At 39.8% G+C, this 19,383-nt stretch overlaps 1 protein-coding gene across 1 annotated transcript in view; it reads right to left on the bottom strand.

Moving 5' to 3' along the window:
* Positions 1 to 15,739: 15,739 nt before the first annotated feature.
* The window catches only part of DNAJC12 (DnaJ heat shock protein family (Hsp40) member C12), a 34,078-nt gene continuing 30,434 nt past the window's right edge, over positions 15,740 to 19,383 (bottom strand). The window contains exon 5 of the mRNA XM_012762714.2: positions 15,740 to 16,288. Coding sequence (XP_012618168.2) covers positions 16,194 to 16,288 — 95 coding nt within the window. The 3' untranslated portion in view covers positions 15,740 to 16,193. The remainder of the gene's footprint in view (positions 16,289 to 19,383) is intronic.

Genomic DNA, 19,383 nt, shown 5'->3' on the forward strand with positions numbered 1-19,383 from the left:
TGAACGAAATGATAAGGATACTTGCAATTAAGCAGCCAAGATTGGTCAACAGAGACAGGCCATTCCTCTTGCAAGGCAACACTCAACCACATATTGCACAAACAATGCTGCTCAAACTATAGCAGCTGGACTTGGAAACTCTCTGTCATCCATTGTATTTACCAGAACTTGCACCACCTGACTACCACTTCTGCCAGGCTTTGGACCACTTCTTGTAAGGAAAATATTGAATTCTCAACAAGCTGTGGAAAACGCCTTTTGTGATTTCATCGCCACTCACTCTCCAGGCTTCTTCCCTGCTGGCATAAACAAGCCACCATTAAGATGGCAAAACTATGTTGATAGCTTAGGTGCATACTTTATTTTAATTGTACTGCTTCTTGTTTGAGATGTAATAAATGACACTTTAGATCCTAAATCGGACATTTCATATTTAATGACCTAATAATATATACCATCTTGCTCATCTCCCTTGTCTGTTCTCCACCTGGGGCTTCCTCATTGGCCAAACTGGTCAGCCTCTGCAGCTAAGAACAGGGCACAGAGCAGGTCTGGAGGGGCAAACGGGAGATAGCTGAAACTCTGACTTACAGAAAACTTGGGAAATAGAGAAAATAAAAATAGTTATCCATAATCCAGCACCTTAACACACAGATTTTATCACTATGGTTTATTTCCTTCCTGTCCTATATTGATATTTATAATTACATTACAAATTAAATCGTTGACTATTTCAAACATACAGAGATGCAAAGAAAATAACATCATATATATTATATTTTACATTTTTTATTAAAATTACTTCATGAGCTTTTTGCTGCTCTTTGGCCTTTATCTATGATTTTTAACAGCTCTATAATAGACTGTGAGGTAGCTGCATCAAATATAAGGAATCGATTATTGAATACTTCAGTAACCTCTGTTTTTTTCTTTGCTATATAATGTTATGAAGCACATCTTTGTGATATAAGCTTTTTTGCACATTTTGTGTTATTTCTTTAAGATCTACACTTCCAAGAATGAGAATATTAAGGCAAAAAATATGAACATGTTCATGGTTTTACATACATATTCATAAAATACATGCTAAAGACGTGTATCGATGTGTAGTGTCACCAGTAATACATAAGAAAGCTGGGATTATGGAACCCTCATCTACTAATACATTAGTTATTATCACTTGTAGCTTTTTTTTTTTTTTTTTGGCTAATTTACTAGGGAAGCATGCTAAGTTTTGTTTAATTAGCTTTTCTTTGATTACTAGTAGGGTATCTATGTTTTGTCACATGATTGTTTACTAGTTATATTTGCTGTTCAGTGTATGAATCTCTACTGAACCAGTTATTAGTCCCTAGAGCTGCTGCTGAAACTGACCGCTTGGTGAATCCTTACTGGAAACAATTGAGTGTCATCGTGGTAAGACAGAAAGAGGCTGATAAATTCCAAGCTGAGGGTTTATGGTCTTAATACCTACTTTTTAGAAAGTTTATAATTTTATTAGATAATAAGATTTATCCACCCCTTCCCCATTACCCTTCTAGCCCTATGGTCCAACACTTAAAATAACTGGTGCAAAACTAAATGCAGCCTGAATGATAACAGTAATTCATGTTACTTTCTGTTCCTCATTAGTAATGTGGTTCAACTTCTGCTTTAGGAGATATTAAGGTAGACTTGACTGACTGATACTGAGATTTATGTGGGTCTATTACAATCTAAACTTTCATTCTTTTCTTACCTCACAGGCTATTTGAGGAAGTAATCTTCCTTGACCCAAGCTCCAAGGTTGTAAGAGGTTCTTTCTATGTCAGAGTTTCTCAAACATTAGAAGAATCACCTAGGAAAGCTAATTAAAAACGTAATCCTTGGACCTCACTGTTAGACATTCTGATTCTGCAGATCTTGGGTAACCCCAGCAATCTACACTTTTTAAAATGATTAAGATGCAGGGGTGTCTATTGACCACACTTTGGGAAATGCTAGAATAGATCCTTAGGATAGGAAGTATACAGAGGATATTCAAGGTAGGAGCAGAAATGAGGCTGGGTGGGGGAGGAAGGGATTATAGCCCAGCAACAGCTTCTTCCGAAGCCATTCTCCAAAAGTTTCATTGCAGAGAAAACAGCAAATAACACCATGATTCAGCGGAAAAGGTAGTCAGTATATGCAAACTTTTTTATATGCTAGGGATACAGTGGTCAAGACAGACACATTCCTACCATGTTGAAGGCTACCACCTAGTGACAATTCATAATAACATCATTTAGTGACATTCAATTCTATTAATATTTTCAGTGTTGCAACACCTCCCTATACCTTCTTTCTTAACAACCTAAAATGCACATCTAATCTTCCACATCAATCTTACCTATGGCCACAAAGTCTCAGCAAAAAGTTTCACATTTTTGACACATACATATTCCTTTTGTAAACAAAAGTATTTCTTTCCTACACAACATTGACATCAGCACTGGCCAGAGCAACTTACAGAATTGCTAGATTGTTTAAGATTTCTTCTGGACCCTCTAGGTTTTATTCGAGAAATTCCTGCAGTGGAAAACAACACTGGCAGACCACACTGTAGAGATATAGAGGCAAAGAAACAGCCAGTGCTAGACTCTGCACCATCACAGCCACTAGCAAATGCTTTCTGGGTGGAGGCTTCTGATACTATCAGCCCAATGCTGCCATCTTGTGACCTTCTTCAGAAAGGTGACAAGAGCTTACAGATTTGAAGATTTTATTTTCAAAGTACCACCAGATGAATATATTGCTGGGGGTGGGAGGGTGGAGAAAGCCATTACATTTCTTTGTCATGTCCTCCATCAATTTTTAATCTAGGTAGAACCTACTTTGGAGAATTTTGAAAGTAGAATAGAAAAAATTCTACTCAGAGAAGCATAGAAGTTTAAATCTTAGAAGTCACCTTCTAAAGAATTGGCCAGGTTTTTCATAAGACAAGTTGACCAAAATGCTAAAATCTTGATGTTATCATTCTGCAAAAGTCACTAAATATCAAATTACACGATTTTCATATGGTAACTTTGCATCCTGAAATTCTCCTTTTTCCTGAAACGGAATCACTCGTAAGGAAAGAGCTCATCTGATACTCAGCAGAAACCAGCATGCATTTGTTTGAAGTGCTTTCCCTGGCTCGTTTTTCTTCAGGGCTTCAACTGTACATGCATATCTAGAGTTCTGACGTCTTCCCTTGAGCAAAGAAAAATCCTTCCAAGTTCCTGTTAAACACCCATAGTACTATGTCACTTTCTTGCTTCCTCTTTGAAACCAGTTGTAAAACTTAACCCTCATTACTAAAAAAGCACAAAACTTTTGACACACACACAAAAACCTACCCTGGACAAGCATTTTAGTTGTCTTCAGCATAGTTTTGGTCATTGTAGCCAATGTGTAGCCAGTGCCATAGCACAGTGAGCTGGAGGACCTGGTGCTGGGAATTGGGAAAGGGGCCCTCAGAGACTGACCCCCAAATAGAAATATGCAAGAGCAGTACCTGACAGAGCCCAGAGTAAAGCATTAAAAAAGAAATGCACAGATAAATGACTTCCTCTCTAGCCCTCTGAAAGAAAACTTCTACAATATGTTTGTATAGATTCGCCAGTATTACAATGTTGTAGTGGCAGGCTACTTTCATTGAGCATCTCCCCTGGGTGAGACTGGGTGCTCAGTGAGGGGATCCATTGGTGAACAAGACAGTTCCTGCCTCAGGGAGCTCCCAGACTTGCCGTAGCAACAGATGATGACTGATGGCGAGGCTGTGATGAACACCACTGTAGGAGCGGGCTAGCTCAGGTGCTGAGGGAGCTCCTGAACCAGTGTCAGGGGAGCAAGGAAGGTTTCCTGGTATAACTCAACACCTTCCCTTTACTGGGGAGAAAATCAGTCCTTTGTGTTTAATGGTTTACCCACCATCTCCAAGTTAGAAAGTGGCAGTGCTAGGATCAAAAATCAGGTCTGGTGACCCCCAGAAGAATTAACAGTGGCTCAGAGGAGCTTGGCTTACTCCAGGCATGCAGAAGGCCTGGTGAGGCTGTGTGGATGGGTGGGGTGGTTGCTTACACCTTTGTCTAGGAGTCTGTGAATCCCTCCTTCCTCACCTCCCCCTCAACCTCCCACTCTTAGAGTTTCTGTTCTGTGTCATTCTCCTTATTCAAAGTAACAGAGCAGGCTGTGCGAGGTGGCTCAAGCCTGTAATCCTAGCACTCTGGGAGGCCAAGACGGGCGGATTGCTTGAGGGCAGGAGTTCGAAACCAGCCTGAGCAAGAGTGAGACCCTGTCTCTACTATACGTACAAAGAAATTAATTGGCCAACTAATATATATAGAAAAAACTAGCTGGGCATGGTGGCACATGCCTGTAGTCCTAGCTATCTGGGTGGCTGGGGCAGAAGGATTGCTTGAGCCCCGGGTTTGAGGTTGCTGTGAGCTAGGCTGATGTCACGGCACTCACTCTAGCCTGGGCAACAAAGCGAGACTCTGTCTCAAAAAAAAAAAAAAAAAAACCAAAGTAACAGAGCGTCATACCCAAGGTGGACACATAGTGAAGGTTTTTAGATTATGATGTGGTAGATGAAGAAGCAGAGGGGAAAAAAAAGAAGAAAGTTTAAGGAAGGGAAGAATCGATATTTGTTTTTTTAACATTTTATGATGGAGTGTATTCATTTCCTAGGGCTGCTGTAACAAAGAGCTGAAAACCAAGTGACTTAAAGCAACATAAATTTGTTGTTTCACAGTTCTGGAGGCTATAAATCAAGGTTTCAACAGGGCCATGCCCCCTCAAGGGTCAAATCCTCCTTACCCCTTCTAGCTTCTGGTGGTGGTCAACAGTCCTTGTGTTCCTTGGCAGCAGCATCACTCCGACCTCTGCCTCTGTCCTCACTGTGTCTCTATCTTCACATTTCTCTTCTTAGGAGGACCCCAGCTATATTGGACTGGGGCTCACCCTAATGGCTTCATCTTAACTTTATTACTCTGAAAAGATCCAATTTCTAATTAAGGTCACATTCTGAGGTGGGGGGGTAGAATTTCAACATATTTTGGGGGACACAATTCAACCAATACTGTAGCATGGAGTATATCAAACATAATATATATGTAAACATATTCATATGAAGTCTAGAATAATATAATATTCTATAATATAATATAAATAGCTTTTATGTACCCATCTCTCATTGAATCATCAATTCTCTGGCAATCTCTTTTCATCTGCACCCCCACCCACTGCCCCTCCCCTCCTATATTATTTTGAAGCAAATCCCAGACCTCGTATTCTTTCATCCATAAATATCTGATGCATCTCTAAGAGATAAAGATTCTTTGTTTTAACATGACCACAGTAACATTACCACACCTTAAAATGTTGATCAATAATATCCAGTGTTCAGATTCCCAATTGCCTCATAAACTCTCTGTTTTTTAATAGTGTGTTTGAATCGGGATCCAAATGAGGTCCTCAGAGTCGTTGATATGACTACTGATGGAGGTGGGTCAACAATCTCAGCATCTTTTCCTCCCTCTGGTTCACTGAACACTGGATAGTTTCACTGAAACTGAGTGTGGGAATAGGGGGTGGGAGGTTACTGACCTTCTCTGAGTGACAAGAATTTGAAGTAGACAGAGAGAGACTTTTTGGATGGAGAGAAGGAGTGAAGAAGGGAGACAGAAGGGGGAGGTGAAGAGAGGAGCCAAGAGGAAGGTTGTGGATCCAGGGGCCCCGGAGGTGTGGTGAGGGGACTCTGGGGAGAGGTGAAGGTAGCTCCAACAGTGATGGAAGAGGGGCTGGCTGGCTGACAGGCTTTTAAGAACAAGGAGGTCAAATAAGCAACTTTACATGCCCTATGCATCAGCCACCCAGGAATTTTCTCTTTCCAAACATGCTAAGTGCTGTCAAACCTACAAGCTGTTCCTTCCACTAAAAATACTTTCCCCCATTCTCATCCCAGGCCAACATCCTGGAGAAATCCTACTCATTCTTCAAAACCCAGCTAAGATATCCACACCTCCATGAATATCCCTCCCTGACTCCTACCCCACAAAGTTGGTTTACTCCTTTATCTGCCATTCTGTAGGGTTTTGAATATATTTCTACTATAGTGCTCCTCAAGTTGTGCTATTATTATCTACATTCATGTCTGAGTCCCCCACAAAACTGTGGGCTCTTTCAGGGTAGGGGCAATGTTGGTTCATCTTTATATATTGAGTCCTTAACAGAGTACCTGGCACACAGAAAGCATTCAATAAGTGCTTACTGAATGAAGAAAAATTAGAGTAGATATAAGAGAAGACGAAAAGGGAAGGGAAAGCAAAGATGAGATCAAAAGAAGAGTAAAGAGAAGAAAGGGAAGCAGGAAAAGAAGATATACACAAGGCAAACAACTGGCTTTGGCAAGACAGAATCGGCCAGTTTGATTTCTAGGTTGCAAAACCAATGGCAAATTAGGCCTTCAGTAATGTTTCCTTGGCCAGTACAACTTTTTAAAATTTTTAATTTAGTGATCACAATTTAAGAATCATATTTAAAAATCCAGATTTCTAGCTTCTTACACAAAAACAGAACTATCTAACCTAGCCTGGGCCTAGCCTCCTCTATGGTAACTATTGGCTATATCAAAACATATTTTCCCAGACTACCACAGTCCCCACCACTCCCTATTGTAGCCCCAGTATGGAAACTGAGTATCACTGGCCACTTACCATTGTGTTTGTGCTCTTGGTTCTCTCATAATTGGCCTACCTCACTCATTTACTTCACCTGCTTGCCTCTTGTAAACAATAGAGATTGTTAACTTTGTCCCAGGCAATTTGGTCCATCCAGATGGTCTCTGACTGTAAAAAATGATGGCAATAATTATTCTAGAGCTACACTGTCCAATAAAACTTTCTGAGGTGATAGAAATGTTCTATAATCTGCACTGTCCAACATGGTAACCACTAGCTCATGTGACTATGGAGAGTACTTGAAATGTGGCTAGCGTGAAGAAGGAATTATATTTCTAATATTATTTAACTGTAATTAATTTTAACAGACACATATGGTTATTGGCGACAAATCAGAGATGCATTTCTAGGGCAGCCTCCTCTATGGTAACTATTGGCTGTATCAAAACATACTCAAAGGCCGGGCGCTGTGGCTCACGCCTGTAATCCTAGCTCTTGGGAGGCCGAGGCGGGCGGATTGCTCAAGGTCAGGAGTTCAAAACCAGCCTGAGCAAGAGTGAGACCCCCGTCTCTACTATAAATAGAAAGAAATTAATTGGCCAACTGATATACATATAAAAAAAATTAGCCGGGCATGGTGGCGCATGCCTGTAGTCCCAGCTACTCGGGAGGCTGAGGCAGTAGGATCGCTGAGCCCAGGAGATTGAGGTTGCTGTGAGCCAGGCTGACGCCACGGCACTCACTCTAGCCTGGGCAACAAAGCGAGACTCTGTCTCAAAAAAAAAAAAAAAAAACATACTCAAGATTTAATGTGCATAGAAACACCTGGGAATCTTGTCAAAACACAGATTACAATTTAGCAGCCCCAATGTGAGGCCAAGACGCTGCATGTCTGATAAGTTCCCAGCTGATGCTGATTGTGCTAGGCTTTGGACCACACTTTTGGGAGCTAGATTCTAGAACAGTTCTGCTCAAACTTTAGCATGCTTAAAAATTCCATAAAAGTTCTTAGCATGCTTTAAGAATTCCTTAAAACAGGTTCCTGGTCCTTATCCCTCACAGATTCCAATTCAGTAAGTCTGGGGTGGCTTCCAAAATTTTGCATTTGTAACAAGCTCCTGGGTGGTGCTGGAACACCATTCTAGAAAATGGGAATGTGCTGGGGGGAAAAAAATAGTTTTAATCACTCTAATTTTGTTTCCCAGATGCTGCTTGTCTTAGCCCATTTGTGCTGCTATAACAAAATACCAGTAATACTGGGTAATTGACAAGCAACAGAAATTCATTTTTCACAGTTCTGGAGGCTGAGAAGTCAAAAATCACAGGTTTGGTGTCTTGTGAGGGCCCAGTCTTCATTTTTGAGATGGTGTTTCATTGCTGCATCCTCCAAAGGGAAGGAACGCTGTGTCCCTACATGGCCAAAGGAACAGAACAGCAAGATAGGGAGAACTCTCCCTGAAGCCTCTTTTATAAGGGCATTTACCTATTCATGAGGGTAGAGCCCTAATGGTTTAATCACTTCCCAAAAGGCCCCCCACCTCTTAATACCACCACAATGGGGATTAAATTTCAACATGGATTTTGGAGGGGATACCACATTCAAACTATAGCTCTGCTGTTAATAGTATCTGTGCCCTACATAAAGGTAGTTGCTATCTCCATTTTACAGATGAGGAAACTGAGGCACAGGGAGGTTAATGAACTTGCTGCTGGTCACACTGCCGGTAAGCGTGCTATCTCCAGAGCTACCCTCTTCATCAACACACTTACACCATGAACAATGTGTGTTCTGCCAGTGTAGTGACCTTGTTGTGATGCATAGATTCCCTCAGTCTTTGAATTTAGACCTGAGGAGAACTTTTTAAATCAACCAGTCCGGTTTTGATCCACAATTTTCCTGGTTTCATTTTACATTTATTTTATAAGAGAGTAAACAGACTCAGAGAAGAGACTTGCCTATGGCCACACAGCTACAACCTTCACATCGTATGATTGACAGCTTCTAGTTCTAACATTTCTAGTGAACACTGGTAGAATTTCTAAAACTGAGCATCTTTAGCTAGCTAACTGCTACTAGAAAAGACATGCCACACCTCTCTCCCTTCTACACACACACACACACACACACACACACTCCAGAATCTTTTGTCCTTCATCTGCCCAGGTGTTCCTTTTTTGGAAGCTTGGGGAGGAAAGGTGTTGGATGGGGCCAAGGTGAGAGAAGAGGAGGATGTGTCAAAGAGAGCTATGTCTGTGCTCCCCATCAGGCCAGACAGCCAGGATCTGTGACCACATGGTTAGGGGGTGATTCCCAGACCCTGGGAAACTGCAAGAAAAGAATATTGACGAGATGGAAACTGCAGAGAGAGAAGAGCCACCATTCTTTCAGCAGGCAGGTGCTCAGCGCCCGCAGCAGCAGCAGGGGGCGCTCCAAGTAGCCTTCTGGACTGGAGGTGAGGACGAGAGCGCTGGGGCGGAGATGGCGGTGGCTGCAAGTCATAGATCCGTTTGGGAGTCCAAGTGGAGTACACCTGGGGCCATGGGGACCCCCAGAAATAACTGGTGGCATGGAAGAGAAAGAGCCATCAAGACATTAACCATTTCACTGACAACCTGTATTTGTTTAAGTCACCGTGGCCCTCAACCTTAGCTACACATTAGAATTACCTAAAGTTGTAAAATTCCTATCCAAAAACAATAAAATCAAAATCTCTGGGATGGTGGGGATGGTACTGAGATACAGAAAAAACCAAAGCGTTTTTCCTATCCTTTTCTCTTATGCAGAATGCTTGTCCTCTGGTCACCTAAATGTATGGAGATTATTCCCCACCAGCAACCAATCAATTCTCCAGCAGATTCTGTGGCAAGGAGTCCTCGAATTCAATTTAACTGTGACTCTGGCTACCTGGAGATAGCGTGAGATCCCGCAAGGCAGAGGGCTCAGTCCCACAAGACTGTCTCCCACTGCAGATTCCAATCACAAGTCTCCAGTTGTGGCCTGTGGGTCTGACACACGGTCTATAAATCAGGGGTCCTGACCTCCCCTTCAGGTTGATTAATTTACTAGAGAGGCTCACAGAAATCAAGGAAATCCTTTACTTGTGTTTACCTATTTATTATAAAGGATATTACAAAGGATACAGATTGTCGACCTAAAGACAGAAATTGAGGAAAAATTAATATAGTTTATTTTTCTTTGTTTTCTCAAGATAGTCTTCCAGATGGAAGAGAAGCATGGGACCATGTGGGAAGGGGTGAGGAGCTTCCATGCTCTCTCTAGGAAGGGCCACCCTCCAGGAAGCTCCCTGCGTTCAGCTCTCCGGAAGCCCCTCCCCGAACCCTGTCCTTTTGAGTTTTTATGAAGGCTTCATTATGTAGGTGTCATTGATTACATCGTTGGCCATTGGTGATCAGCTTAACCTTCAACCCCTCTCCTGAGGTGTAGGGCTGAAAAGTCCCAACTTTCCAATGACCAGCCCCCATCTGGAAGCTGTCTAGGGGCCCCCAGCCACCACCAGTCATCTCATTCACATACAAAATAATCACTACAGAGATCCCAAGGGTCTGTATGGGAGCTGTATGGGAAGAAACAGTAACAAAGATCAAAAGTATATTTCACAATGTCACAGGTAAGAACCAGGGTTTTCCTGTTCCCCAGGTGAATCTAAAATTAAGAATCAATGGTTTAAAAAAAAATAGAATAAAAAAAATCTGTTTTCCATTCTATTGTGGGTTTTAGAATGTAACAAAAGCTACAATTTCCTCAAGAAAATGAGGTTAGTTGTGAGGTTCAAACAAGATACATGAGGAAATGCTCTGGAAACTATTACAGATAATAGTTACAATTAGCATTATTATTAGACCCTATTTTAGAGCCTCCACTAATAGTCTAATGAGCTGGAAAGTATTTAATATTGAAACTTCACCATTGTCTTTAGAAGTGTGATGCTATCAAAAATGACATCAAACTCAGCTGAATGTGAAAAGATAATTGAGGTGTTTGGGGCTGGTATATATAGATGTACTTTGTAATATTTTCCTTTCTATCTCTGCCCTTTCAGTTAAAAGAACAGGAAGGAAGAGTTATTAGAAGGGAATGATGGAGAAGACACATCCTTCTGCCTTCCCTGTCCTCAATAATCTTTCACGTCTACATTTGGCCTACACACTCCTCGCCAGTTCCCACACTGTCCTGGCTCCTGCCCAAGGTCCTAAACTGGCCAACTCTGGGTCTGGTCCTTGTCAGAGCTCCTGTGTTCTCCAAGAGGGAGATCCTTTTATTCAGCCACAGGTAGAAAAAACTGGATCGGAGAGCTAAAGTCATTTGCCCCTAAGTCCCACAATAAGTTAGAGTAAGAGAAAGATCCAGTTCTCCACAAACCTAACTTAAATTCTACAATTAATATAAGAAATAATCAAAGCAAAATCATTGGAAGAGACAAAAGAGCCCCAGTGGAAAGAGAAAAGATGAGAATGAGCTGCCTGATGCAAAACTTGTTCCCACAATGAGGATGAGGTGACACAGAGAGCAGAGAAGTAATAATACTGAAGACAAGGCCACACTGATCATATCACAAAACCTGAAATTGAAGGGAATTGAAGCCTGGCATTGTGAGACATTTCATCATTTTCTCAGTAATTGCATCAGTTTTATAATTTCTTCCATCACTAACTCCCCAGTAGTCTTGGCATCTGCTGTCTGTGATGTGGAGGTGGCGGGTAATGGTGTTTGCCTCCAGGAAATTAAAGACCCCTCTCAATAACTGTATTAGTCATCAACACTTGCTGCTGTGATTGATCTTGTAACCACCATCAGATCTGCACAGAGAAAGGATATGAAAATTCATAAGCAGGAAAACAACCTTATCTTCTCCCTATCCAGCTCTCTGATATATAAGAAATATCTACAAAGTCTTTTTTGCATTTCTAATTTGCTCATCAATGGGCATATTTTTGACAGGCTAGGAATATGTCCATTGGGTACTGAAAATTATTTAGCTTCATGAGAAATTGTGAATTCTGCTTAGGTTTTCCAGAGTTGTCCTTTACTTAAAAGAGCAAAAATGTTTCAGAATTGTTTTTCAGGACACCCACAAGGAAAGTAGCCACAGCATTGAAAAAAGTCCTGTTCTCTCCTCCTCTCTCTGTGGAAGGTGCCAGAAGAAATGTGCACTCTGGTTTTATTATTACTTTATATCTTGGGCACTCCCTGGTACTAGGGGTTAGGGATGGTGATGGGTAAACTGTTCCATAAGCACAGTGCTTCAGATTGAGCCACTCAACAAAGTCTAGCCTAGACTAAAAAAACTAAAGGCAAGAATCCTAATGAACAAGAATTCTTTCCTGGGTTTTTCATTCCAATGTCTCTAGGATCTCTGAAACCTGCCAAATTACATCTGTTGTTTGCTTAAGAATATGGTAATCAAATTCTAAATGCCCATACATACTCTTTGATCCAACAATTCCAGTGCTAGGAATTTATCTTACAGGTATACTTCACATACCAGCAATACTTTCTACAAATCACAGTGTTATTTGTGATTGCAAACAGCCTGAAAAGGCATCAGTAGAAAACAAGTTAAATAAATTATGATTCATCCAAACAATGGAATGCTATGTAGCAGGTTAAAAGAATAAAGTAGTACTAAAATGGAAAATCTCCAAGCTATATTAACTGAGTAGATGGAAGGTATATGGCAGTAAATATAATATCCTACCATTTGTGTAAAGAACAGAAGTACATACATGTGTGTAAATACACAGGATATCTAAGAAAATAGTATGTATATGCAAGAAATAGTGCCTCTGAGATCCAACTGGAGAAAAGAAGTTAAGGGAAGTCATAATTCTACTAATTATTGCAAAACTTAACACATAATAATATAGTAAGAATAGTAACTTAGTATTTACTAGTCATGTTCTAAGCACATTATATATTTAAACTAATTGAATATACTCCTTTTAAACTGTAGATATTCACATACCTGTCTTACTTCACTAGAATATCAACTCCTTGAGAGTATAAACTTAAGTCCTTTATGTCCTATGCAAATGCTAGTACAGTATTCATCACGTAGTAATGTTCTCAAGAAATATGTGCCTCATTCATTCATTCATTCAGAATCTAATATAAAAGAAACTAATTATCTTTACCATTTAGAGCTGATTTATGAGCTCGATAATCTTTAAGTAAAATTATCTTTTCATAATCAATTTGCTATGGCATGAAGTTGAGCGACAATGCAAAAATAAGTGGCTTTGAAAGTGTGCTATTACATATCTGAACATCCAATTGTGGTTATGCTGAACACACTAAGGAATTGAGCCAAATTACTGAAGAAAAGTCCAGTTTTCCTCTTATTTTCCATTCAAAGGACTGCATTATCAAAGCACAGTTTCCTCCCTTTTTAAACTTTAAGTTCAGGGGAGTGCGTGTTTAAGTATAAAAGGTCTGGTACTGGCTGGGCAAGGTGGCTCACGCCTGTAATCCTAGCTCTCTGAGAGGCCGAGGCAGGAGGATCGCTCAAGGTCAGGAGTTCAAGACCAGCCTGAGCAAGAGTGAGACCCCGTCTCTACTATAAATAGAAAGAAATTAATTGGCCAACTAAAACTATATAGAAAAAATTAAAATTAACTGGGCACGGTGGCACATGCCTGTAGTCCCAGCTACTCAGGAGGCTGAGGTAGGAGGATTGCTTGAGTCCAGGAGTTTGAGGTTGCTGTGAGCTAGGCTGATGCCACAACACTCTAGCCCAGGCAACAGAGTGAGACTCTGTCTCAAAAAAAAAAAAAAAAAACGGTCTGGTACTAAGTTCAATGGGACCAAGTGTATAAAGTGCTCAGCGTAAGCTTGACCCATCATAAACCCCCATTAAAGTGAAGCTATTTCTTATTTTTAATTTGGAGGCCTCAGGCATTATAGGAGAGAAAAATAAACAAGAGCTAGTGCTCAATCTTGTCAACAATCGAGAAAGAAGTCTGTGACAAAAATATGATAGAACATGGGAGTGGAGTCTTTCTTCTGTGACAAGTCATTAAAAGTCATCAGTGCTGTAATTCAGTCTTGGGGAAAAAAGGAAAAATAAATAAAACCCTGATTCTTAGATTCAAAAATTCACTTATTTAATATAGTATTTATATTCCAGGTCTACTTGGGCCAGGTAGGTATTATGATAGACAACTGTTGTCCAAAATCTTATTTAACTATATTTTAATGCTATGTTTTTTGCATTTTTCCCCTATTTTTGAAGTAAAACTTACAGAAATGGTAGCAATGCAAAACCACATTTTACTTAAGTGGTAAAATATTGATAGAAAGCATTCTCCAAATGGCTGGCCCTAACTTTTGGATTTAACAGTTAAGTTCAAATAAAATTAAGGGAACTAGCACAGAGTTGTATTAATTTTTTTTTAAGTCTTCATCTATGTTATGGACTGAACTGTGTTCCCCTAAAATTCATATGTTGAAGTCTCAATCTCCAGTACCTCAAAATGCAACCTTAGTTAGGGATAAGGTCTTGAAAGGGGTGATTAAGTTAAAATGAGGTCATTAGGGTGGGCCCTAATCTAATCTGACTGGTGTCCCTATAAGTAAAGGGAGAGACACTAGGGATGTGCGTGGACAGAGAAAAGGCCATGTGAGGACACAGCAAGAAGGTGGCCAAGTACAAGCCAAGAGAGGCCTCAGGAAAAAAACAAACCTACTGACACCTTGATCTTGGACTTCTACCCTCCAGAACTGTGAGAAATGTTGTTTAAGCCATCCAGTCTGTGGTATTTTGTTATGGCAGCCCTAGCAAACTAATACAATCTACTCTGACACCATTTCATAAAAGGAAACACATTTTAAACCACAACAGTAGGAAGGACATAACTTCTGAATAATGAACACTCTTTATACTGAATATATTTAGCTTTTTTAAAACTTTGCTTAGTCCATCAGGCTACTGTGACAAAGTACCATAGGCCAGGTAACTTATAAACAACAGAAATGTATTCCTCACAGTTCTGGAGGATTGGAATTCCAAAATCAAGGCAGATTCAGTGTCTGGTCAGGGCCCACCTTCCGGCTCATAGATGGTGCCTTCTTGCCATGTCCTCACACAGTAGAAAGGACACAAGAAGTTTCTCTTCCAATTTACATTTTTTTTTTTTTTTTGAGACAGAGTCTCGCTTTGTTGCCCAGGCTAGAGTGAGTGCCATGGCATCAGCCTAGCTCACAGCAACCTCAAACTGCTGGGCTCAAGTGATCCTCCTGCCTCAGCCTCCCGAGGAGCTGGGACCACAGGCATGGGCCACCATGCCTGGCTAATTTTTTCTATGTATATTAGTTGGCCAATTAATTTCTTTCTATTTATAGTAGAGACCGGGTCTCACTCTTGCTCAGGCTGGTTTCGAACTCCTGAGCTCGAGCAATCCGCCCGCCTCGGCCTCCCAGAGTGCTAGGATTACAGGCGTGTGCCACCGCGCCTGGCCCCAATTTACTTTTATAGCAGCACTAATCCCATGCATGAGGGCTCTCATGACATAATCACCTTTCAAAGGCCCCAATTCCTGAAACCACCACCTTTGGGGTTAGGATTTCAACATATGAATTTGGGGACGGGGAGACACAAACATTCAGACCATGGCATTTGCTATATTCTCTTTATGGTCGTGAAGACCAGTGTCATTGACTAAGGAAACTACTCTAAAATATTTTTTTCTTCTTACTTTTTCATCCACTTGTTCCCAAAGTAACTAAAGACTACATGTTACCATCGAGAATTCCAACCTAGCTGGGAGCAATGATGTGCACCTGTAGTCCCAGCTACTTGGGAGGCTGAGGCAGGGTTGCTTGAGCCCAAAAGAATTCCAAACTAAAGAGGTTATTTACAGGTTATTAACAGGTCATTTTCATAGTTAGAACATCATTTATAAATTGATCACTTGCTTATACACAAGAAACCTTTAAAACCATATCATTTCCTCAAATAAATCATAGCCTTTTAAATTCACAATTATTAAAGTAGAAATGTCTATTCAAATTATTTTAAAAATATAGTTGAATTATAAATTCATTTATGGATTTTGGGGAAATTATTTATTTCATTCTATGTGGTTTACACAAGTAATTTCACATTTCATTTTAAGTCAAGAGTCAGAAAACGTCTTTCCGTACATCCAGCACTAATAGAGACCACAGTCTATCAATGCAACATTTAAATACACTGTGCAGAGATTGATTTTTATATGGATTTTTATAAATAGCAATAACAGGAAAAAGCATATAATACAGTCTACTCTGGATCTAAGAGGCTTAATCTATTCAAATGTTGAAAGAAGCCAGTCTTCTGAATATTTTCTCATTTGAAAAACAAGAGAACTGGTTCAAGGATGGAAAAATCAATCAGTACACTCAGCAATTCACAAGCACGACATATAAACATGACATTTTTAAGATATGAACAAAGACTGTGTGTTGGCAGTGCAGGGGACACTCCTGCTCTCCCTCTTTTATGGAGCAGGGACATTTCATATTTCATAGTTTCTGAACTTCCTCAGGAGATCCGAAGGAGCATCCCCAGACCAGCGGAAACGAAGATGCCAACAGTTCACATCTGAAAAACCTTTAACAGAGAGAAAAGAAATATTTAAAATCAGAGGTAGGAAAATAAAAGTCAGCCTTATTATAATAAAACAGCTTGGGGATAAGATTTCACTGCAATAAGTAAAATATGAGATATGAATTATTAATATCCTACAGAAACTGATTCATTTAAGCAGACTTTGGTATTCTTATGAACAGGAATCACAATATATATGGATGAGAAGACCTCACATAGTTAAATGCTTCATAATAAAAGGAAATTTATAGATGCCTGCAGTGGTATGAGTCATGATAATTCATCTGCAAAGAAACTGAAAACAGCTTTCAAAAAACCTTTCAAAGAGTGAAAGCTCATGGTAAAGGATCACTGGAAATACAAGTACTATAATTGAATTCCTCCATAATAAGACTTTTTTAAATCATAATAAACAACATTATTGAAAATTAAAGAAAAAAGGTCATTTTCCTTCTTTACTAGAAGTGTAAATTAGCAAAACTCTTCTAGTGAAGAACTCGATATTTATCAAACTTGTTAAAATGTATGAACCTCTGACCCAATAATTCCACTTCTAGAATTTATCCTAAGGAAATAATAATGGATGTGTCCAATGATTTAACTATAAAGATGTTTATGAAGATACCATTTATAAATGTTTTTTAAAAATCAATAAACAATCTAAATCTTCAGCAAAAGAAGGCTGGTTAAAAGGTTTTAATATAGTCATTAACAGTCTTTTGATATTTACTGTCATGGAAAAATGCTCATAGCATATTGCTAGGTGACAGGAAATAGTTTATACAGTATGATCTCATTCCTAAATTCATTATTTACATATTGATGTGAAAAATTTTAAAAGTCTAAAAGGAAGTACACCAAAATGTTAACAACATGTATCCCTAGCTAGTTGAAATAGGTGTGATTTTCATTTTTTTTTTTTTTTTTTTTTTTTTTGAGACAGAGTCTCGCTTTGTTGCCCAGGCTAGAGTGAGTGCCGTGGCGTCCTAGCTCACAGCAACCTCAAACTCCTGGGCTCGAGTGATCCTTCTGCCTCAGCCTCCCGGGTAGCTGGGACTACAGGCATGCGCCACCATGCCCGGCTAATTTTTTATATATATATCAGTTGGCCAATTAATTTCTTTCTATTTATAGTAGAGACGGGGTCTCGCTCTTGCTCAGGCTGGTTTTGAACTCCTGACCTTGAGCAATCCGCCCGCCTCGGCCTCCCAAGAGCTAGGATTACAGGCGTGAGCCACAGCGCCCGGCCTGATTTTCATTTTTTATACTCTTTTTTTGGTTTATCTGTACTTTCTTATGTTTCTGCAATAAACAAGTATTCTTTGTGTCTTTTTAAAATATTTATAACATTGCTAATGAGAAGACAAGTTACAGAATAATATATAAAGTATGCTTTCATTGATATTTTAAAATAATACCTAAATATCTAGCCAGGAAAAATATACACAGAATAGTTGACAGGGTTATCTTAGGAAAATAGAAATTTGTTTGCACTTTTTAAGGCATTATCAGAGAAAACAAATCTGGTGAATATCCATGTGGGGGGAAAGCAAGAAGGAAATCGCCCATAATTAAAACTTACTCACAAAATATATACAATAGGATACTATTAGTTTTAGGTATACTAACATAAATGAAAATATACCAAAATATTGTATTTTCTTCTTTTTTGTTTGACCATATTTTCTCACATTTCTATAGTAAATGTCAGTTTTAAGAGTTTTAAAAAGATGTAGTTTCCACTTTGGGTTCCCCAAGAAATAGACACCCAGACAAGAATGTGAAACAAAGTGGCTAATTTAGGAGGTGATCCCAGGAGGCTCTGGTGGAGGAATGAGAAAGGGAACCAAATCTACAAAAGGTACATTATCAAACAATTTACCACCATGAGCGACTGGTGCTTGATCGCACTGGGGAACCCTGGGAGACAATATATAAATCTCTCAGAGTTATCCCATTTGAGGGGTGAAGCAGCTGGGGAATTTAGCCTCCCATTCCCATTCATTATTGTCTGATGACTGCATCCAAAGGGCGTTTATTCCCTGGCACGTACTGCCTGCTCGTTTGCTGCCAAGCAAGCTCCATTGCCAGAGAAAGCCCTCTGGCAGTCCCAATATTTGTGGTAGAGGTCATAGAATTGGCAATGCCTGGGAAGGTAGGTGCCCAGGGATATGGCAGCACACCAATAGCATCGGCTATATTTGAGTTTGTTTGTTTTTTTTTTAACTCCAGGATGTTACACAAAACTATTTGGTTCTAGAATTGTATCTATCAGAAGTCACATTTGTTGCATATTTAAACAGAAAGAAAGTAAAAAGAGATTGTCTTGCACACCAGTTTTCAGATGCTGTGCTCCATATTTTACCAGTTGCCATGAAGAGTCAGAATGTGATAGGGACTATTTAGCAGCTATTCATCACAGAAGAGACATCAAAGGCGAACTCCAAAGTGAATATCAAGCACTGCTTGAGGAAATTAACAAATATGCTGAAGAGTAATATATAATAAGAAGCCACTCAGGGCTTGGTAAAGTTGACATGAATAATATGTCTTAAATACTGGATGCTATAAAAGTTTACACTGCAGTAAAATGAAATTATAAATAATCATGCAACTGCACTTTGATATATCAAACTCCAGCTTTAAGGCACTACTAAGAAGAGCCAATAATCTCTTAAATAGCATGAGGAAAATACTGGTAAAAAAATTCAACTACAGCTTCTCAGAACAATGATCCTCCCTCCTGCAACCCCCTCCACTTTCTTCTTAAAACACAGTAAGAGCACCTACTTCACAACATGAGGACATCAAAAGTGGCATCACAATTTGTTCTGAGTTAATTTTGTGTGAAAACTGATTACATGAATTGGAGTTATCTTGTCATACCCGACTAGGTTAGTGTCGAGAAACCCAGGGGAGGAAAAGCAAAGCACTCAGGACACAAGCACCTGCCCAGGGATTACATCTCAAGCCAGCTGCCAAAATGACTGCTATATCCTTAAGACCAGTTTTACCTAATTGCTGCTGAAATGAGCTGGAACTGCTGGGCCTTTAAGGCTAGCTTTCCCTGCTGCCGTCACTCACCAGTCAGAGCTTAC

This window comes from Microcebus murinus, chromosome 14 (genome assembly GCF_040939455.1).
Source record: "Microcebus murinus isolate Inina chromosome 14, M.murinus_Inina_mat1.0, whole genome shotgun sequence".
NCBI classification, from domain to species: domain Eukaryota; kingdom Metazoa; phylum Chordata; class Mammalia; order Primates; family Cheirogaleidae; genus Microcebus; species Microcebus murinus.